At 33.4% G+C, this 14,915-nt stretch overlaps 1 protein-coding gene across 1 annotated transcript in view; it reads left to right on the forward strand.

Moving 5' to 3' along the window:
• The window catches only part of LOC111697514 (GPI transamidase component PIG-T-like), a 19,134-nt gene extending 5,106 nt beyond the window's left edge, over positions 1–14,028 (forward strand). Inside the window, exons 7-20 of the mRNA XM_023467541.1 lie at positions 1,325–1,401; positions 1,791–1,946; positions 2,930–3,019; positions 3,508–3,611; positions 4,238–4,374; positions 6,227–6,324; positions 7,853–7,933; positions 9,043–9,150; positions 9,842–9,886; positions 10,317–10,424; positions 11,680–11,761; positions 12,249–12,314; positions 13,038–13,167; positions 13,711–14,028. Coding sequence (XP_023323309.1) covers positions 1,325–1,401; positions 1,791–1,946; positions 2,930–3,019; positions 3,508–3,611; positions 4,238–4,374; positions 6,227–6,324; positions 7,853–7,933; positions 9,043–9,150; positions 9,842–9,886; positions 10,317–10,424; positions 11,680–11,761; positions 12,249–12,314; positions 13,038–13,167; positions 13,711–13,790 — 1,362 coding nt within the window. The 3' untranslated portion in view covers positions 13,791–14,028. The remainder of the gene's footprint in view (positions 1–1,324; positions 1,402–1,790; positions 1,947–2,929; positions 3,020–3,507; positions 3,612–4,237; positions 4,375–6,226; positions 6,325–7,852; positions 7,934–9,042; positions 9,151–9,841; positions 9,887–10,316; positions 10,425–11,679; positions 11,762–12,248; positions 12,315–13,037; positions 13,168–13,710) is intronic.
• Positions 14,029–14,915: the final 887 nt, after the last annotated feature.

Here is a 14,915-nt window from a genome sequence, read left to right on the forward strand (position 1 = left end):
CATGGGGAGTAAAAAAAGAGAGGTATCATAATGTACACTGTACTGGGGAGTAAAAAAAAGAGAGGTATCATAATGTACACTGTACATGGGGAGTAAAAAAAAGAGAGGTATCATAATGTACACTGTACAGGGGAGTAAAACAAAAAGAGAGGTATCATAATGTAAAACTGTACATGGGGAGTAAAAAAGAGAGGTATCATAATGTACACTGTATTGGGGAGTAAAAAAAGAGAGGTATCATAATGTACACTGTACAGGGGAGTAAAAAAAGAGAGGTATCATAATGTACAGGGTAGTCAAAAAAAGTGTGGTAAGTGTTGTCTAAAGCAATATCTCTTTCTCGTGCAATATTTTTTCCGTTTTTCGAACCAAAAGTATGTTAAGGTAAAGATGATTCAATATATATTTATTTAATCATATTTTCATGAAATTAATCTGCAAAATTTGATGTTGTAAAGTGGAGGGTTAGAGGTCATTCGAAGGTCAAACATTGAATTCTTTACTGCTACTGTATTGCCTGGGTTTCTTTCCTAAGCTTTCGTTTGATATGCATAAAACCATAGTTAAAACATTTTCAATTTGGAGGTATTTATTTACAGTATCCTCTAATGACACAAGTGGATTATCGCCCACGGGTACTAGAAAACATTTAGACTCTTTTCTGTAGGAATTAATAATCTATCCTACTGTCCAAATATTTTATAATTATCCATTTTGAAAACTGCGCATTTATTTTTAGTTAAAACCAGTGCTTAGGATCAGGATCCGTTGAATCTGCAAGATTTTGGCTTCCTTGATCCGGATCCCCGGATCTAAGGGTTAAAATATCAATCAAAAACTGCCAAAAAGAAATTTACTCTTAAACCCGAATCGGTTCTATTGAAAAAAAGAGAGCTATAAATATTTTCTGATTTCCGAATTGTTCATTAAATTATAATAGCATAAAAATAAGCGGAAAAAAAAACGAAAATTTCAAAATTCTGCTTTGTTAAAAAGTTTTAGTAAATCTGAAAGAAATGACCTGGATCTGGATCCGGATTTGGATCCAGATCCGGATCTTAGTTTTCCGGTCCGGATCCAGGATCCGGATCCGCATCAAAAATAAATGGATCCTTTGCACTGGTTTAAACTATACTAATACTAACCCTTTGCAATGCAATCATCCTATGCAGCCATTTGAAAACTATGCAGCCGTATATAAACTTGTATATCTTTTCTTATTTGAGTCTATTGAGCACGTCTATGCAAATGATACAACTTGTTTTTAACTCCAATGGTCTCATACCTTCATCCGTAGATTTAATTTTTGATTTCACCTGTTTAGGCGATTCAACCAGAGTACACCTTCTCTAACGAGGGGATTTCCGGAGATGGTCTTTCATCGAATTCTTCTTATTTAAGGTAATAAAAGTATAAAACTGTTGAACAGGAAGACATTAAGACAATTGTTGGACTCAATTAATATTTTAAATTAGTCTGATGAACTCGGAACACACTTACGTACTATGCAGTGTACACAGATCCAACAAGTTGATTCTTAAGCAGCTGATAAATTATTTGCTTTAGAAAAACATCAAATACACATAAGATGTTTTCTTCCTTATTTGGGTTGCATTAGTTTTCATTTTCTATAAGTAATAAATTTTGGGATGAGTGCCATATTTTGTGTCAACTTGGGATGAGGGGAGGTTAATCATTTGTGATAAAGGAATATTATTTGTGATAAAGGAATACTATTTGTGATAAAGGAATACTATTTGTGATACAGGAATACTATTTTCCGTTTTCAGATATGGCCTTCTGCCACGTGAGAACATGTGCACTGAGAATCTGACTCCTTGGAAGAAGCTTCTGCCCTGTAAAACTAGAAGAGGTTTAGCAACCTTGATCAACTCAGGACACATGCAGAAATATAGTTCTTACCAGTCTATTGGACTTAGTATTAGGTATGGTTACATTTGATTGGGCTTAGTATTAGGTAGAAATTATAGTCCTTTGGACTTAGTATTAGGTAGAAATTTTAGTCCATTGGACTTGGTATATGGTAGGTTTACAGTTTGTTGGACTTAGTATTAGGTAGAAATTATAGTCCTTTGGACTTAGTATTAGGTAGAAATTTTAGTCCATTGGACTTGGTATATGGTAGGTTTACAGTTTATTGGACTTAGTATTAGGTATAATTTTTAGTCCTTTGGACTTAGTATTAGGTAGAAATTTTAGTCCTTTGGACTTAGTACATGGTAGGTTCACAGTCCATTGGACCTAGTATTAGGTAGATTTAGAGTTCATTGGATTTAGTATTAGGTAGGTTTACAGTTTATTGGACTTAGTATTAGGTAGGTTTACAGTTTATTGGACTAAGTATTAGGTAGGTTTACAGTTTAATGGACTTAGTATTAGGAAGGTTTACAGTTTATTGGACCTAGTATTAGGTAGGTTTAAAGAATGTTAGGTACTTTCCTTAAGGATGTTCCCCAAATGGTAACTTCGTAAGGGTAATTTCCCAAGTGGCAACTTCCCAAATGTGCAATTTCCCAAGCAGCAACTTCCCAATTCAGTCCTAGCCGCAGCGCTCGGCCCACAGCCTTTTCTATCAGCGGCACTCGGCCCCTAGCCCATCCTAGCTGCAGTGCTCGGCCCTGGCGCCTCAGAGGGACTAGCCTTACCTTTGGGAAAGTACCTACCACCGTTTAAAGTTCATTGGAGTTCATTGGACTTAGTATTACGTAAGTTTACAGTCCATTTGACTTAGTATAAGGTAAGTTTACTTTACAGTCCATTGGACTTAGTTATAGGTAGGTGTGTAGTCCAAATTGATCTTATTATTGAGTAGCTTAATAAGCCATCAAAAATTACATAATTGCACCATTTACAATTATAATTTGAACTGTGAACTGTTTATCTGATATTTACAATTTGTCTGGTTTAGGCCTGTTTGTATCGATCCTGCCTGTTCTACGCCTAGTATAGAACTCAAGCAAACTATGTCTGTTGTATTTGATCCTGTAATCATGAATAGGTAACATAGTGAATAGTGATAGAGGGAGGGAGGGACCTTTTTATTTGTCTATATTATTTTTACTTGTAAACTTGTTTTCCTGGTATTTCCCAAATGATTTTTACTTGAAAAATTCTTTTTGCAGAGATGCCCAACACACAAAAAAAACTAAAATTCGTTGAAATCAAAACCCCCTAAAATGTTTCAGCTTTTAAAACCTTTTTGTACCAAAAAATTGATTAATTATTAACAGAAGTTTTAATTACATGGTTAATTCGGGAATGTGTAGATAGGAGGAATAGGGTTTCTCTTCACATTTTTGGACTGATAATAAAATTTCAAAAAAAATGTTAACTGTTGTTTATTTTCTTCTTCTTCTGAGTAGTTCTTAGTTAAAGAAAACACCTACCGTAGTGCTTCACTCATTGGTAAATTTTTATTGTCAGCCTTTGATCTATTTTTTCATATTCTGACAGGCCCATTTTCTTTATCTACTTATGTTTGTCCAGGAAAGCTGACAATGTAAACTGGAGTTTAAAACAGATGTTTGGTATTGGGTTAACCCCATCCTGTCCTCTCTCCCATACAAGCACAGCATTCATCGATGTCACAGGTGAGGTTTTTAATATACAATATGCAGTTTGCCATTTTAAGGGTCGTTAACGATCGTAAAAATTAAAAACGAAATACCTTGGTTCAGAAAACGAATAACTAAAACAAAAAACAACTTCGTCTCTCAATTTTAAAAAAACGATCGTTTTGTTTTTCTTTTTTTCTACAATCGTTAACAAAACGGAACAATTGTTTTTCAAATAAGTAAAATCGGCCCATCCCTACACATAGGACAGCACTGTACTTAAAGATGCAAAGATGGTGAGATGCCCTATTTACAACTGTGCTCTTTAAAGCTTTTTCTGAACAAGTAGGAATTAGATTTTAATGTTTTTGTTAAGCCTAAACTGTATATTTTAATTTGCCGTTTCTCTGCAAAAGTGACTTGCGCATTCCTTGTTTATAAAAAGCAACGGAGAAAATCGCAGAAATGAACACTTCCGAGTCACAAAAAACGACGTTTTTTTCCACATTTTTGATTGGAAGGTTTTAAAGAGTACTGTTGTAAATCACCTGAAATAACGCTTTCGTCCCTTTAAATTGGAAATGACATTAAGGTCCTAGACTTGCATTTGACTTCAGTCTGAGGACTTGAATTTTTTAAACTAAATTTTTTTATCTCCCTAGATGCTGGATACAATTTGGAACCCCCACCTCAAAAAGTTCTGGATTTTGGAGGAGGGAAACCTAGAAAAATTGGTGTTTATGATCTTAAAACATTCTCCGAGGAAGGAATACGAGACATCAGAGCTGTATATCCTAAGGTGACATTAAATAATAAAGATGACACATTTTTCTGGCATCATTTTCAAGAAACAAAATAGTATTCTTCTGGGAATTCCAGATGTGTATAATTTTATGAATTACACCCCAGGACATCAAAAGGAGAGTTTTTGTCAATTTCTTTATCCTTTTTGATACTTTTTCATCATATTTCATTTATTTCCCCTTAAAATCATTCATTTCCCCTGAAAGTCATTTATTTCCCCTTAAAATCATTTATTTCCCCTTAAAGTCATTTATTTCCCCTTAAAATCATTTATTTCCCCTTAAATTCATTTATTTCCCCTTAGAGTTATTTATTTCTCCTTAAAGTCATTTATTTCCCCTTAAAATCAATTATTTCCCCCTAAAATCATTTATTTCCCCTTAAAATCAATTATTTACCCTTAAAGTCATTTATTTCCCCTTAAAGTCATTTATTTCCCCTTAAAATCATTTATTTCCCCTTAAAATCATTATTTCCCCTTAAAATCATTTATTTCCCCTTAAAGTCATTTATTTCCCCTTAAAATCAATTATTTCCCCTTAAAATCATTTATTTCCCCTTAAAATCAATTATTTACCCTTAAAGTCATTTATTTCCCCTTAAAGTCATTTATTTCCCCTTAAAATCATTTTTTTCTCCTTAAAATCATTTATTTCCTTTTAAAATCATTTATTTCCTCTTAAAGTCATTTATTTCCCCTTAAAATCATTTATTTCCCCTTAAAATCATTTATTTCCCCTTAAAGTCATTTATTTCCCCTTAAAATCAATTATTTACACTTAAAGTTCTTTCCCTCCAATTCAACATAGAAACCCTAAAATAATTACTTTTCAACATGTTTAAACTTGTAATTTTTTTCCTCACTTTTAATTTTCATAAGACAAACCCCCATTTACAACGACTGTCAGCCATTTTTGATTTCTGTGAAAAATGTCTTTTGCAAATCTTAAAAGAATACGATTTTGGTTCTTATGAATGATTCCAGAAAAAAATGTCACCAAATTAACCCATTGTCTTGTCTCAAACAAAAAATTGTCCCTTGTAATTTATGAATTGAATTTTACGGAAGAGCTTTATTATATTACCGCCTTTTCACATTACCAATCTATGATTCCCCCTACAGAGGGAGGTTAGGTTACGTAACGTCCCTTGGGACAGTTACGCAAAATAACCAACCGCTCTTCGAAGTTTTCTGGAAAAAAATCGCCCATTTTCATCTCAAAAAACGATAAAATTGTGTATTGAAATCTTATTTAACCTTGAGTTCCCTCGACCAATTTTCGTTGCGCTCTGGATGTTTTGTAGACAAAATTGGTCTTGGAAACCCTTGGTAAAGTAAAATTCCCTTAACTTCCCTATAGTTGTAGTTGTAAATAGTTAAAACATATTTTACAATTTAGACACAAACATGCAGAAATGTTCACCTTGAAATGGACTAAAGGCGTAATTTCAAGTGACCCATCATTTGTAAATTGGCATGTCCTATTCACATCAGCACCAATTAAACTTTTGAATGATCGAGGATCTTAGTAATCTACAAATACGCTTATATTTGTTGAACACTTTGTTTGCAGCCTGTTTTTTAAGAGAAATATTAAAAGTAAAATCAGCTGTGTTAAGGTCACAAGTTCACACTGTGCGCTAGCGTACACGTCGGTTTTACAAGCATTCTATCGTTATTTAAAGGTTTAAAGGGTACCGTTGTAAATTGGACATTGACATCTGTGTATGGAGGGTCAAGTTCAATTAGTTTTTTTAAAGATAAAGTATGTTACTTTAAATGCCATTGTTATGTGGGAAATTAATGATTTTTAATCTGAAATTTTATTAATTTGAATATTGTTTAGGCGCATATTTACGGGGTGGTTCGAAGCCTTCCTGTTCAAGTTTCTAGGCATGTAGTTGGAACAGGACAGGAGAGAGGAGGAATAGTCACTACCATAAAGTAAGCTCATGTTTATATAGTCACTTACCTTCACGTTCCCTTATTTATATAGTCAATACCATCAAGTATCTCATGTTTATATAGTCACTACTATCAATTATTGCATGTTCATATAATCACTACCATCTAGTAACCTCATGTTTATTTAGTAAAGTAAGACATTAGTCACTACCATCAAGTAACCTCTGCGCTTCATTAGATATTTCACTGAGGTTTATATATTTTCAAATAAATAAAATAAAACAGTCAGACATCAATCCAAAGGAAGTAGCTCGGAGTGTCATTGGTGGACATGGCCACACTGGACCAAAGTGTGGACCACAAAGCATGGGTCAAGTTCAATGGCGTACTGCCACAAACCCGCTGCACACTTACCAGATGCATGAAAGTCCTGTCGGTACCTTCATGAAAATGATAAAAAAAAGAGTAAAACTATTTAGACGCCAATATGGTTTACCTCAAAAGGTACCCTATTGTCCATAAGCCTCCAAAACTGACCGCCGCACCTCCAGAATAACAGCCATTTTCCGCCCTAGGATACCCATAGTTTGGTGTGTGCGTAGGACTTTGATGACAAACTTAACTGCCCTATCCGCCATCACCTAAACCAGCACATGCTTTCTCTCGTAATTCATGATTATTCTAATATCTTTCTGGATGTTTATCCATGACTTAACCCAGGGATCACTTGGAACATCCAGTAGGTGCCGCAGAACCTCAATCAAGTTAATGTTGTTCTTGTTCTTGCAGATATTCTATATGAGCACCGCTTGCCTACACTGAATCCTATGTTCCATTGGCATTTAGTCAGCATCGCACCAAACCAACACTCTTAGAGAGGGATTTGATACTTAAAGTGGTATTTCACAGAAAGAATGTTTTCTTAATTTACTCCTAAATTGTAATCTTTAGGTCATAGTGTGCTGGGCTGTTTAGTAGCTGCACCAGAAAATGAACATTTTAAAGTTGGGAATATGGTTACTGAATTTTAGTTGCTTGAAGGATATGTGTCAAAAAAAAATTCAATGAATTTGTCAATGTTTACTGCACCTTCATCTTCTTTGAAGTAAAATACAAGATACAATTTTTTTATCTTGATAAATGTCATATCTTGGCCCAAAAATATAAATTAGGAAAATATTATGATTTCAGGAATAGTTGTTTTACTACTCTATCTAAATTAGGAAAAATATTATCATTATGATTATTGGAGGAATACCTGTTCTACTATTTTATCTGAATTAGGAAAAATATTATTTATTATTATTTCAGGAATACTTGTTCTACAACTTCAATAGACTTGCTTGTCTGTCTATCGGTTTGTTTGTCTGTCTGTTTGTATTCGATAGTTGGAACTAATGCTTCAATTCGAAAAGAAAAACTCCCAAAATTTGAAAATCATTTTAAATGGCCGACTTTCAAAGCAAACAGTTGATAGCTTAAATTATTTACTGGAAAGGTAGCGTGAAGCACTCTAACATCCTAGTTATCTAAATAAGGATAAATATTATCATTATAATTATTTCAGGAATACCTGTTCTACTCCTCTAACAGGTGTTTACCTGGACCTGGTTCCCTGGTATATCAGGGTATACCTTCACACCCTTAGGTAACAAGACTGATAGGATAATGGTTAATCTTTTAAACCCCCTTTTTTACGTTTTAAGTTTAAAGGGACTGTAGGCCTGTAGGGGTAATTTCAAGTGACCCTTTGACCTTGACCTTCATGCCATTTCATGCATTTAATGTACTGTCTGTCCCAATGAGATATACAAATATCAAGAACCAATTTGTATTTTTTTTTTTATTTCTATCTGATATCTGTAAAATGGAATAAGGTTTTGCCGTCACTTTGTAGGTCTGTGAAGAAAAGTTTCCATTAAAATCTCTGTTGGCTAAAAGCACTGAGGGATAGGAAGACAGCATTTATGAAATCTTGTGTGTTATTAATAATGCTATAAAGCAAATAGTTTACCAGCAGCCTGAAAACATATAATACATAAATAATATATATACAAATTTTTGCTTTTCTGATTTTTTGATTTTGAGAGAAAAAAATGTATTGCGGATTTTTTTGGACCCATGGAGAATGGAGATGCAAAAACAATTCCAAAAAATATTGAAATAATACCATAGAGGAAAGTTGCATAAAAAATGTGCAATTTTTCGCCAGACACCGCTAATCACACTTTATTTTATTTCACCCTGTATGTTAATTTAAAATTATGGGTTTAGTCCTGTCTTCTTCCTTTTTCCCACTCTAATAATAGAAGTGCTGTTTGTTTGATAATCTTATTATGGTTAAATGTAGATTGTATATGATGACAAACACTACTACCCAGGGGTCCATATAATTCCAAAAATAGCTGATTTTCTCGATCCCAAAATAATGTTTGCCCCCAACTTAAAAAAAATGCCCCAATTAAAAAAACATTTTCTAATTCCACTAACACATTTGCCCCATTCCAATTTGAAAAAAAATGCCCCCAATTAAAAAAATATTTTCAAATTCCACTAACACATTTGCCCCCCATTTAAAAAAAATGCCCCCAATTAAAATAAAATTTCAAATTTCACTAACACATTTGCACCCATTTGCCCCCAATTACAAAAAATGCCCCCAATTAAAATGTTTTTTTGCTTTTTTAGACTACTTGTTTAAAGGATCCAAGAGGACTTCAAAATGTATTTATTAATATGATGATATTTATAATTTAGAGTTGAAGTGAATGGAGAGAAAATTAGCCCGGAGAGAGTAGTTTATAGACCTGGACAGGACAGAGTTAAACCATATCATCTAGAGATGGTACTCAAACTACCCCCAAGGTAAGAGCAGTTTATAGGCCAGGACAGGACAGAGTTAAACCATATCATGTAGAGATGGTACTTAATCTACCCCCTAGGTAAGAGCAGTTCATAGACCTGGACAGGACAGAGTCAAACCATATCATGTAGAGATGGTACTTAAACTACCCCCAAGGTAAGAGAAGTATATAGACCTGAACAGGATAAAGTTAAACCATATCATCTAGAGAAGGCGTGATAGTCTGGAAACAGCTCACCTTGCTATGCTTCCCATTCGGGAAATGTTCTCTGTATGGAAGGAGACCAGCGGGTAGCAAACAAGTAGATGGTCACATATCCATGGAGATCTTATTTTTTTCTGGATTTTTGTCCTCTGGGGGTGCTCAATGTAAATTAATAAAATGAGACAAGTACAGAAGTATTGTCTTAGGGCACTCCAGGGATCAAACATCAAGAAGTGATGCTCTGTTGTGGCTGGTCACACCACAGATGTCAATCATCAGGCTTCTGAATACAACAAATATTAGTAGTCTGTGTATATTGTTGGTACTTAAACTATCCCCTATGTAACAGTCGCTTTATTTATTGATAAAAGTTTATTTCTATGTGCCATTAGGTGGACAACTCAAATGCAGCAACAGTTGTTTTATTACGTAGTTTTAACCATAATTTTTTATGTATGTATTTAATTGTAATTTATCTTTATTTTTAGATCTACCACCACAATAACAGTAGAGACAGAGTATTCTGTATTAAGGAAAACCAACTTATTAAATACTTTAAAGAGATGAATATGAGTTTTGTATCTTAATTTGAATCAAAATGTTAAAATTCATTGAAGGATGACCATTGATTATCAAGGTACCAGCTATCCCTTGGCACGCGGGACAGAATGCTCCAGTATTGATTCTGACCTCAGAAATGAATTCCTTGACCCAACTTTCCTATGTTTTTAATGGTTTTTTTGTCCAGGTTATTGAAAGATTTCAAAATATTTAATCTTGTGAGCAAACCTCAAGAATTATCCCACCTTATGCAGCAATTATAGAACTTAAAAACGCTTTACAGGTATCAAATGAATCCTGATATTTTATTTATAATAACGCAATCCTACTAGACCTACTATACCTAGCCAGTCACTCACTTTAAATAAAAGAACAGTCTCTTTAAATATATTGGTTGTACAGATGGACTGAATACCCTCCAGACGCTAACCATGGATTCTATATTGGTTCTGCTGTACTCACTACTAGACTTCCACAGGATAGTAGGAGCAATGCTACCTTTACACATAGGTACAATACACAGAATACAGTACACAATACATAGTACACAATACCCAGTACACAGTACACATAATACAGTACACAGCACACAGTACACTGTACATTGTACACTGTACACAGTACACACTACTAGACTTCCACAGGATAGTAGGAGCAATGCTACCTTTACACACAGGTACAATACACAGACTACAGCACACAATACACAGAAAACAGTAGACAATACACAGTACACATAATACAGTACACAGCTCACAGTACACTGTACACTGTACACAGTACACACTACTAGACTTCCACAGGATAATAGGAGCAATGCTACCTTTACACATAGGTACAATACACAGAATACAGTACATAATCACAGTACAAAGTACACAGCACACAGTACACTGTACACAGTACACACTATTAGACTTCCACAGGATAGTAGGAGCAATGCTACCTTTACACATAGGTACAATACACAGAATACAGAACACAATACACAGAATACAGTACACAATACACAGTACACAATACACAGTTCACAATACCCAGTACACAGTACACATAATACAGTACACAGCACACAGTACATTTACACTGTACACTGTACACTGTACACTGTACACTGTACACTGTACACTGTACACTGTACACAGTACACACTACTAGACTTCCACAGAATAGTAGGAGCAATGCTACCTTTACACACAGGTACAATACACAGAATACAGTACACATTGCACAGTACACAGTACACATAATACAGTACACAGCACACAGTACACTGTACACTACACTGTACACTGTACTCTGTACAATGTACTCGCTACTAGACTTTCTCAGGATAGGAGTTGTGCAACATTTATACAAAACACAGTAAACAGTACACACAATACACAGTATCACAGTATTCAGTACACTGTACTCACAATTAGACCATTACAGGATAGTAGGAGCAATGCTACATTTACTCTAGTCTATATTATACATTCTAGGCTAGATTTTAATCTCTATTATATATTCTAGGATAAATTCTAATCTGTATTTATTCTAGGATGAATTCTAGCTTGAAGTAAATATTATATATTCTAGGATGGATTCTAGTCTGAACTATATATTCTAGGATGGATTTTAGTTTGTATTATATATTCTATGATGGATTCTAGTTAGTATTATATATTAGGATGGATTCTAGTCTGAATTATATATTCTAGGATGGATTCTAGTCTGAATTATATATTCCAGGATGTATTCTAGTTTGAACTATATATTCTAGGATGGATTCTAGCTTGAATTATATATTCTGGGGAAATCCTGAGACTGACTCAGTTCTTAACATATTCACGGAGACTCTCCTGGTAAGAATTCGTCTAGAACTGTCTGTATTTGCCTAACTGTCTATATTTGTATTGAACTGTCCATATTTGTCTAATTGTCTATATTTATCTATATTTGTCAAGATTTCTCCAGATTTCTCTAGATTTCTATAAATGTGTTAAGAGATATTAATAATTTTGTTCAAATTTCAATTTATTAAATAAAACCATGAAAATATCTCATTCTGAACAAAATGATTCATATCTCAAGTGAAAGGACAAAAATGGCAGACCACATTTTAGAAATAGCATGATTATGCTGTAATTTTTATCATAAAATATTTTGCCTGCTAAAATCAGATTATCGGTGTTATATGCCGCAAACTATTTCTAAGGTCAAAGACGACTTTAACGTCGTCAATCAATTTATATTTTTCTGGGTTATTCAGAATTGGACTGTAGATTTGTCTATATATTTTCCATATTGTCTATAAGTTTGAAATGTCTATTATTGTCTATATTTATGTAGGTAACAATGCCTACCCCTGACTTCTCTATGCCGTACAATGTTATCTGCTTGGCCTGCACTGTGGCGGTAATATATCTTTTAATATTAATAAAGAACTAATTAATGATATTATATCTTTAATCTATCTATAATTCATCTATCCTTTTCTTTAAAACTTGAGGAAATAAGCTTTGAAAAAAAGCATTATTTTAGTACTGGACATTCTTAATGTCAGGTTTATTTTCATCCAAAGGGTTATCCACAAAGGATAAGACTTCAATAACGACTTTTAAACATCAAGATCTAGTGGTTGGATGGTTTTATGACCAGGGATGTACAGATAACGCAGAACTTTGGAGACATCGAAAGAATTTATAAAATGTCGTTTTACTGATCATGGCATAACGCAGATATTAAGTTTTTTAAATTAAATAATTAAATATAGCCCTTTAAAACTGTTCTCCCATATTTCATGGCTATTTATTTATTTCTACAATTGTGAGATTTAGGTTTGATAGTATAAAACCCATTGTCAAGACGACATTTTATGAATTTGTTCGATTTCTCCTAAGTTCTTGGTTTTAAACAGGTAAGAGCCATAGTTATTCGCTCATTTATGGCCCAAAGCACTTCAGTCTGTTTATAGTTTATAAATGGCAAATGTAATGCTTTCGGATTACGCTTTTCAACGAATAAAAAAGAATATATGTCCCAAGATTTGACTGAGTAGTGAGTGTATTTTTAAAATTACTAAGTCGCATCCTTAGTGGGCTCTGGGCAACCCTGTACCCTATCTTTCAAATTTTTTAGGCTCTAGCTTTCGGACCAATCCATAATATTACAACCAGGAGTCTGGTTTTAGTTCCTCCAGAGGAGGAGGAGAAATCTCTCCTGGGTAAACTCTTGGCTCCGTTATTATCTCTATTTTCCTCAATACTCGGTGAGATTATATTAAATGTCGTCTTTATTGTTTAGATATTAAATGTCGTCTATTTTGAGAAAATTGTAAACGTCGTCTATCATAACAAAGGACCGTGGGCTTAATATCAAGTGATGCTCCATGTGAAGATTGCAAAGTCCGATTCACAACGGTAGCTTTTTCTGGTCATCATGACTCATATTTCAATGTTAAATGTTTTTTCATTTTAGAACCTAATTATTTTCAATAGGGATAAAAATGGTTTCTCTATAACATAATAATATATAAATTTCGTATTTATCAATATTTATTATCTTCCACATTATTGACAAATTGACCTCTCGATTGGTAAAATTACTTTCTCATTTCCCTATCTTAAGATTTTCTATTGCCATCTCTCTTTAAAGGTGGCTTACGGATTTATGTCAAATTGGAATTTTTTTAATTCAGCACTTTCTCAGATAGTAAAATCATGATATCTTCTTCAATATTGGTCAAATAATAGATTTAAATATGCAATTCTTTTATTAATAAAAATCCTTTTTATTTGATTCTGTGTTTTAGGTAAGACAAAAAGTGCGAAGATCGACCAGCCAGCGGAATCGACAGAATCGACAGAACCAACAGAATCTAAAGATAAATAACAGTCTTGTTAACACTTTTGTGACGCGAATATTCTTCATATAATGCGCAATAATAAATAGAAATTGCATCAGTCCTGGAGAATTTGTACAATAACATTGATTTATTGCGATTTTGAAATAAAGCTTTTATTGTTTTTCAAAGAAATTTCATCGAGGTAAATTTATTCTCGTATTTTTAGAAGTGCTGTGATTCGTTTTGATGTTTTCTTATAATTGAAAATAAAACTAAAGTAGTAAATTGCTTATTTATTCTGCTTCATAGATGATACCATGCACGATATGAGACCTGTGTGTATTTTGGAGGATAAATTTTAATCATTTTCTTGTAGTTGATAAACACATTGGCATATGTTTAAATGAAGTTTGGTGCATGCAAATCTATAAAATCCTTTACTAAAACATACATTTCCATATTTGATTTAATAAATGATGTGTTTCTCTAATATCCTCGAAAATGAAGGTTGTTTATAAGTTACGTATGGCGAAAATTATACTGAAGAAGGAAATCAGATTTTAATCATAATCCAATTTTAATTCGATGTTTATAGTTTACCTAATCTAATACTTTAAAGGGAGTCTTCAAATTTTAGGGGACATTTGTTCCAAAACTAACACTTGGCCCATTTCTAACACTCAGTTTCGGAACTAATGTCCCCTGAACTTGTTCAGAAAGAGCGCAAATTCTTTGAAATCCTCCTGGATTGTCCAAATCCTAGAGAGATGATTTTGAGGTCCGGCTTTTTAAAAATATTCAATGATTGCCCCTCAAAATGTAAGAAAAAATTCTATAGCAAACTAATTAGTTGTTCAAGAATACTTAATTTATAATTAAAGCAATCAAATAACAATAATTTAGATTACATTTTTACTCAGCGACTAAGATCAATTAATTTTGTTATATTTATAACTATATATACTATATGCCCAGGTTTACTTGGTTATTCTTTGGTCAATAGTCATAGATACTCCCGCCATTTACCCGCGCTTGGTATCAAATTTAAGTTATAATTCGTTATGACGTTGCCCGGGGAATAAAAACATTCCCGAAAAGAACGAATGCACGAAGATTAAAGATTCAGATTTGAGGCTCTGAATTTGATAATTGTAGAAATCACGAAACCTCTT

This window comes from Eurytemora carolleeae, unplaced genomic scaffold (genome assembly GCF_000591075.1).
Source record: "Eurytemora carolleeae unplaced genomic scaffold, Eaff_2.0 scaffold265, whole genome shotgun sequence".
Taxonomy (NCBI): Eukaryota; Metazoa; Arthropoda; class Copepoda; order Calanoida; family Temoridae; genus Eurytemora; species Eurytemora carolleeae.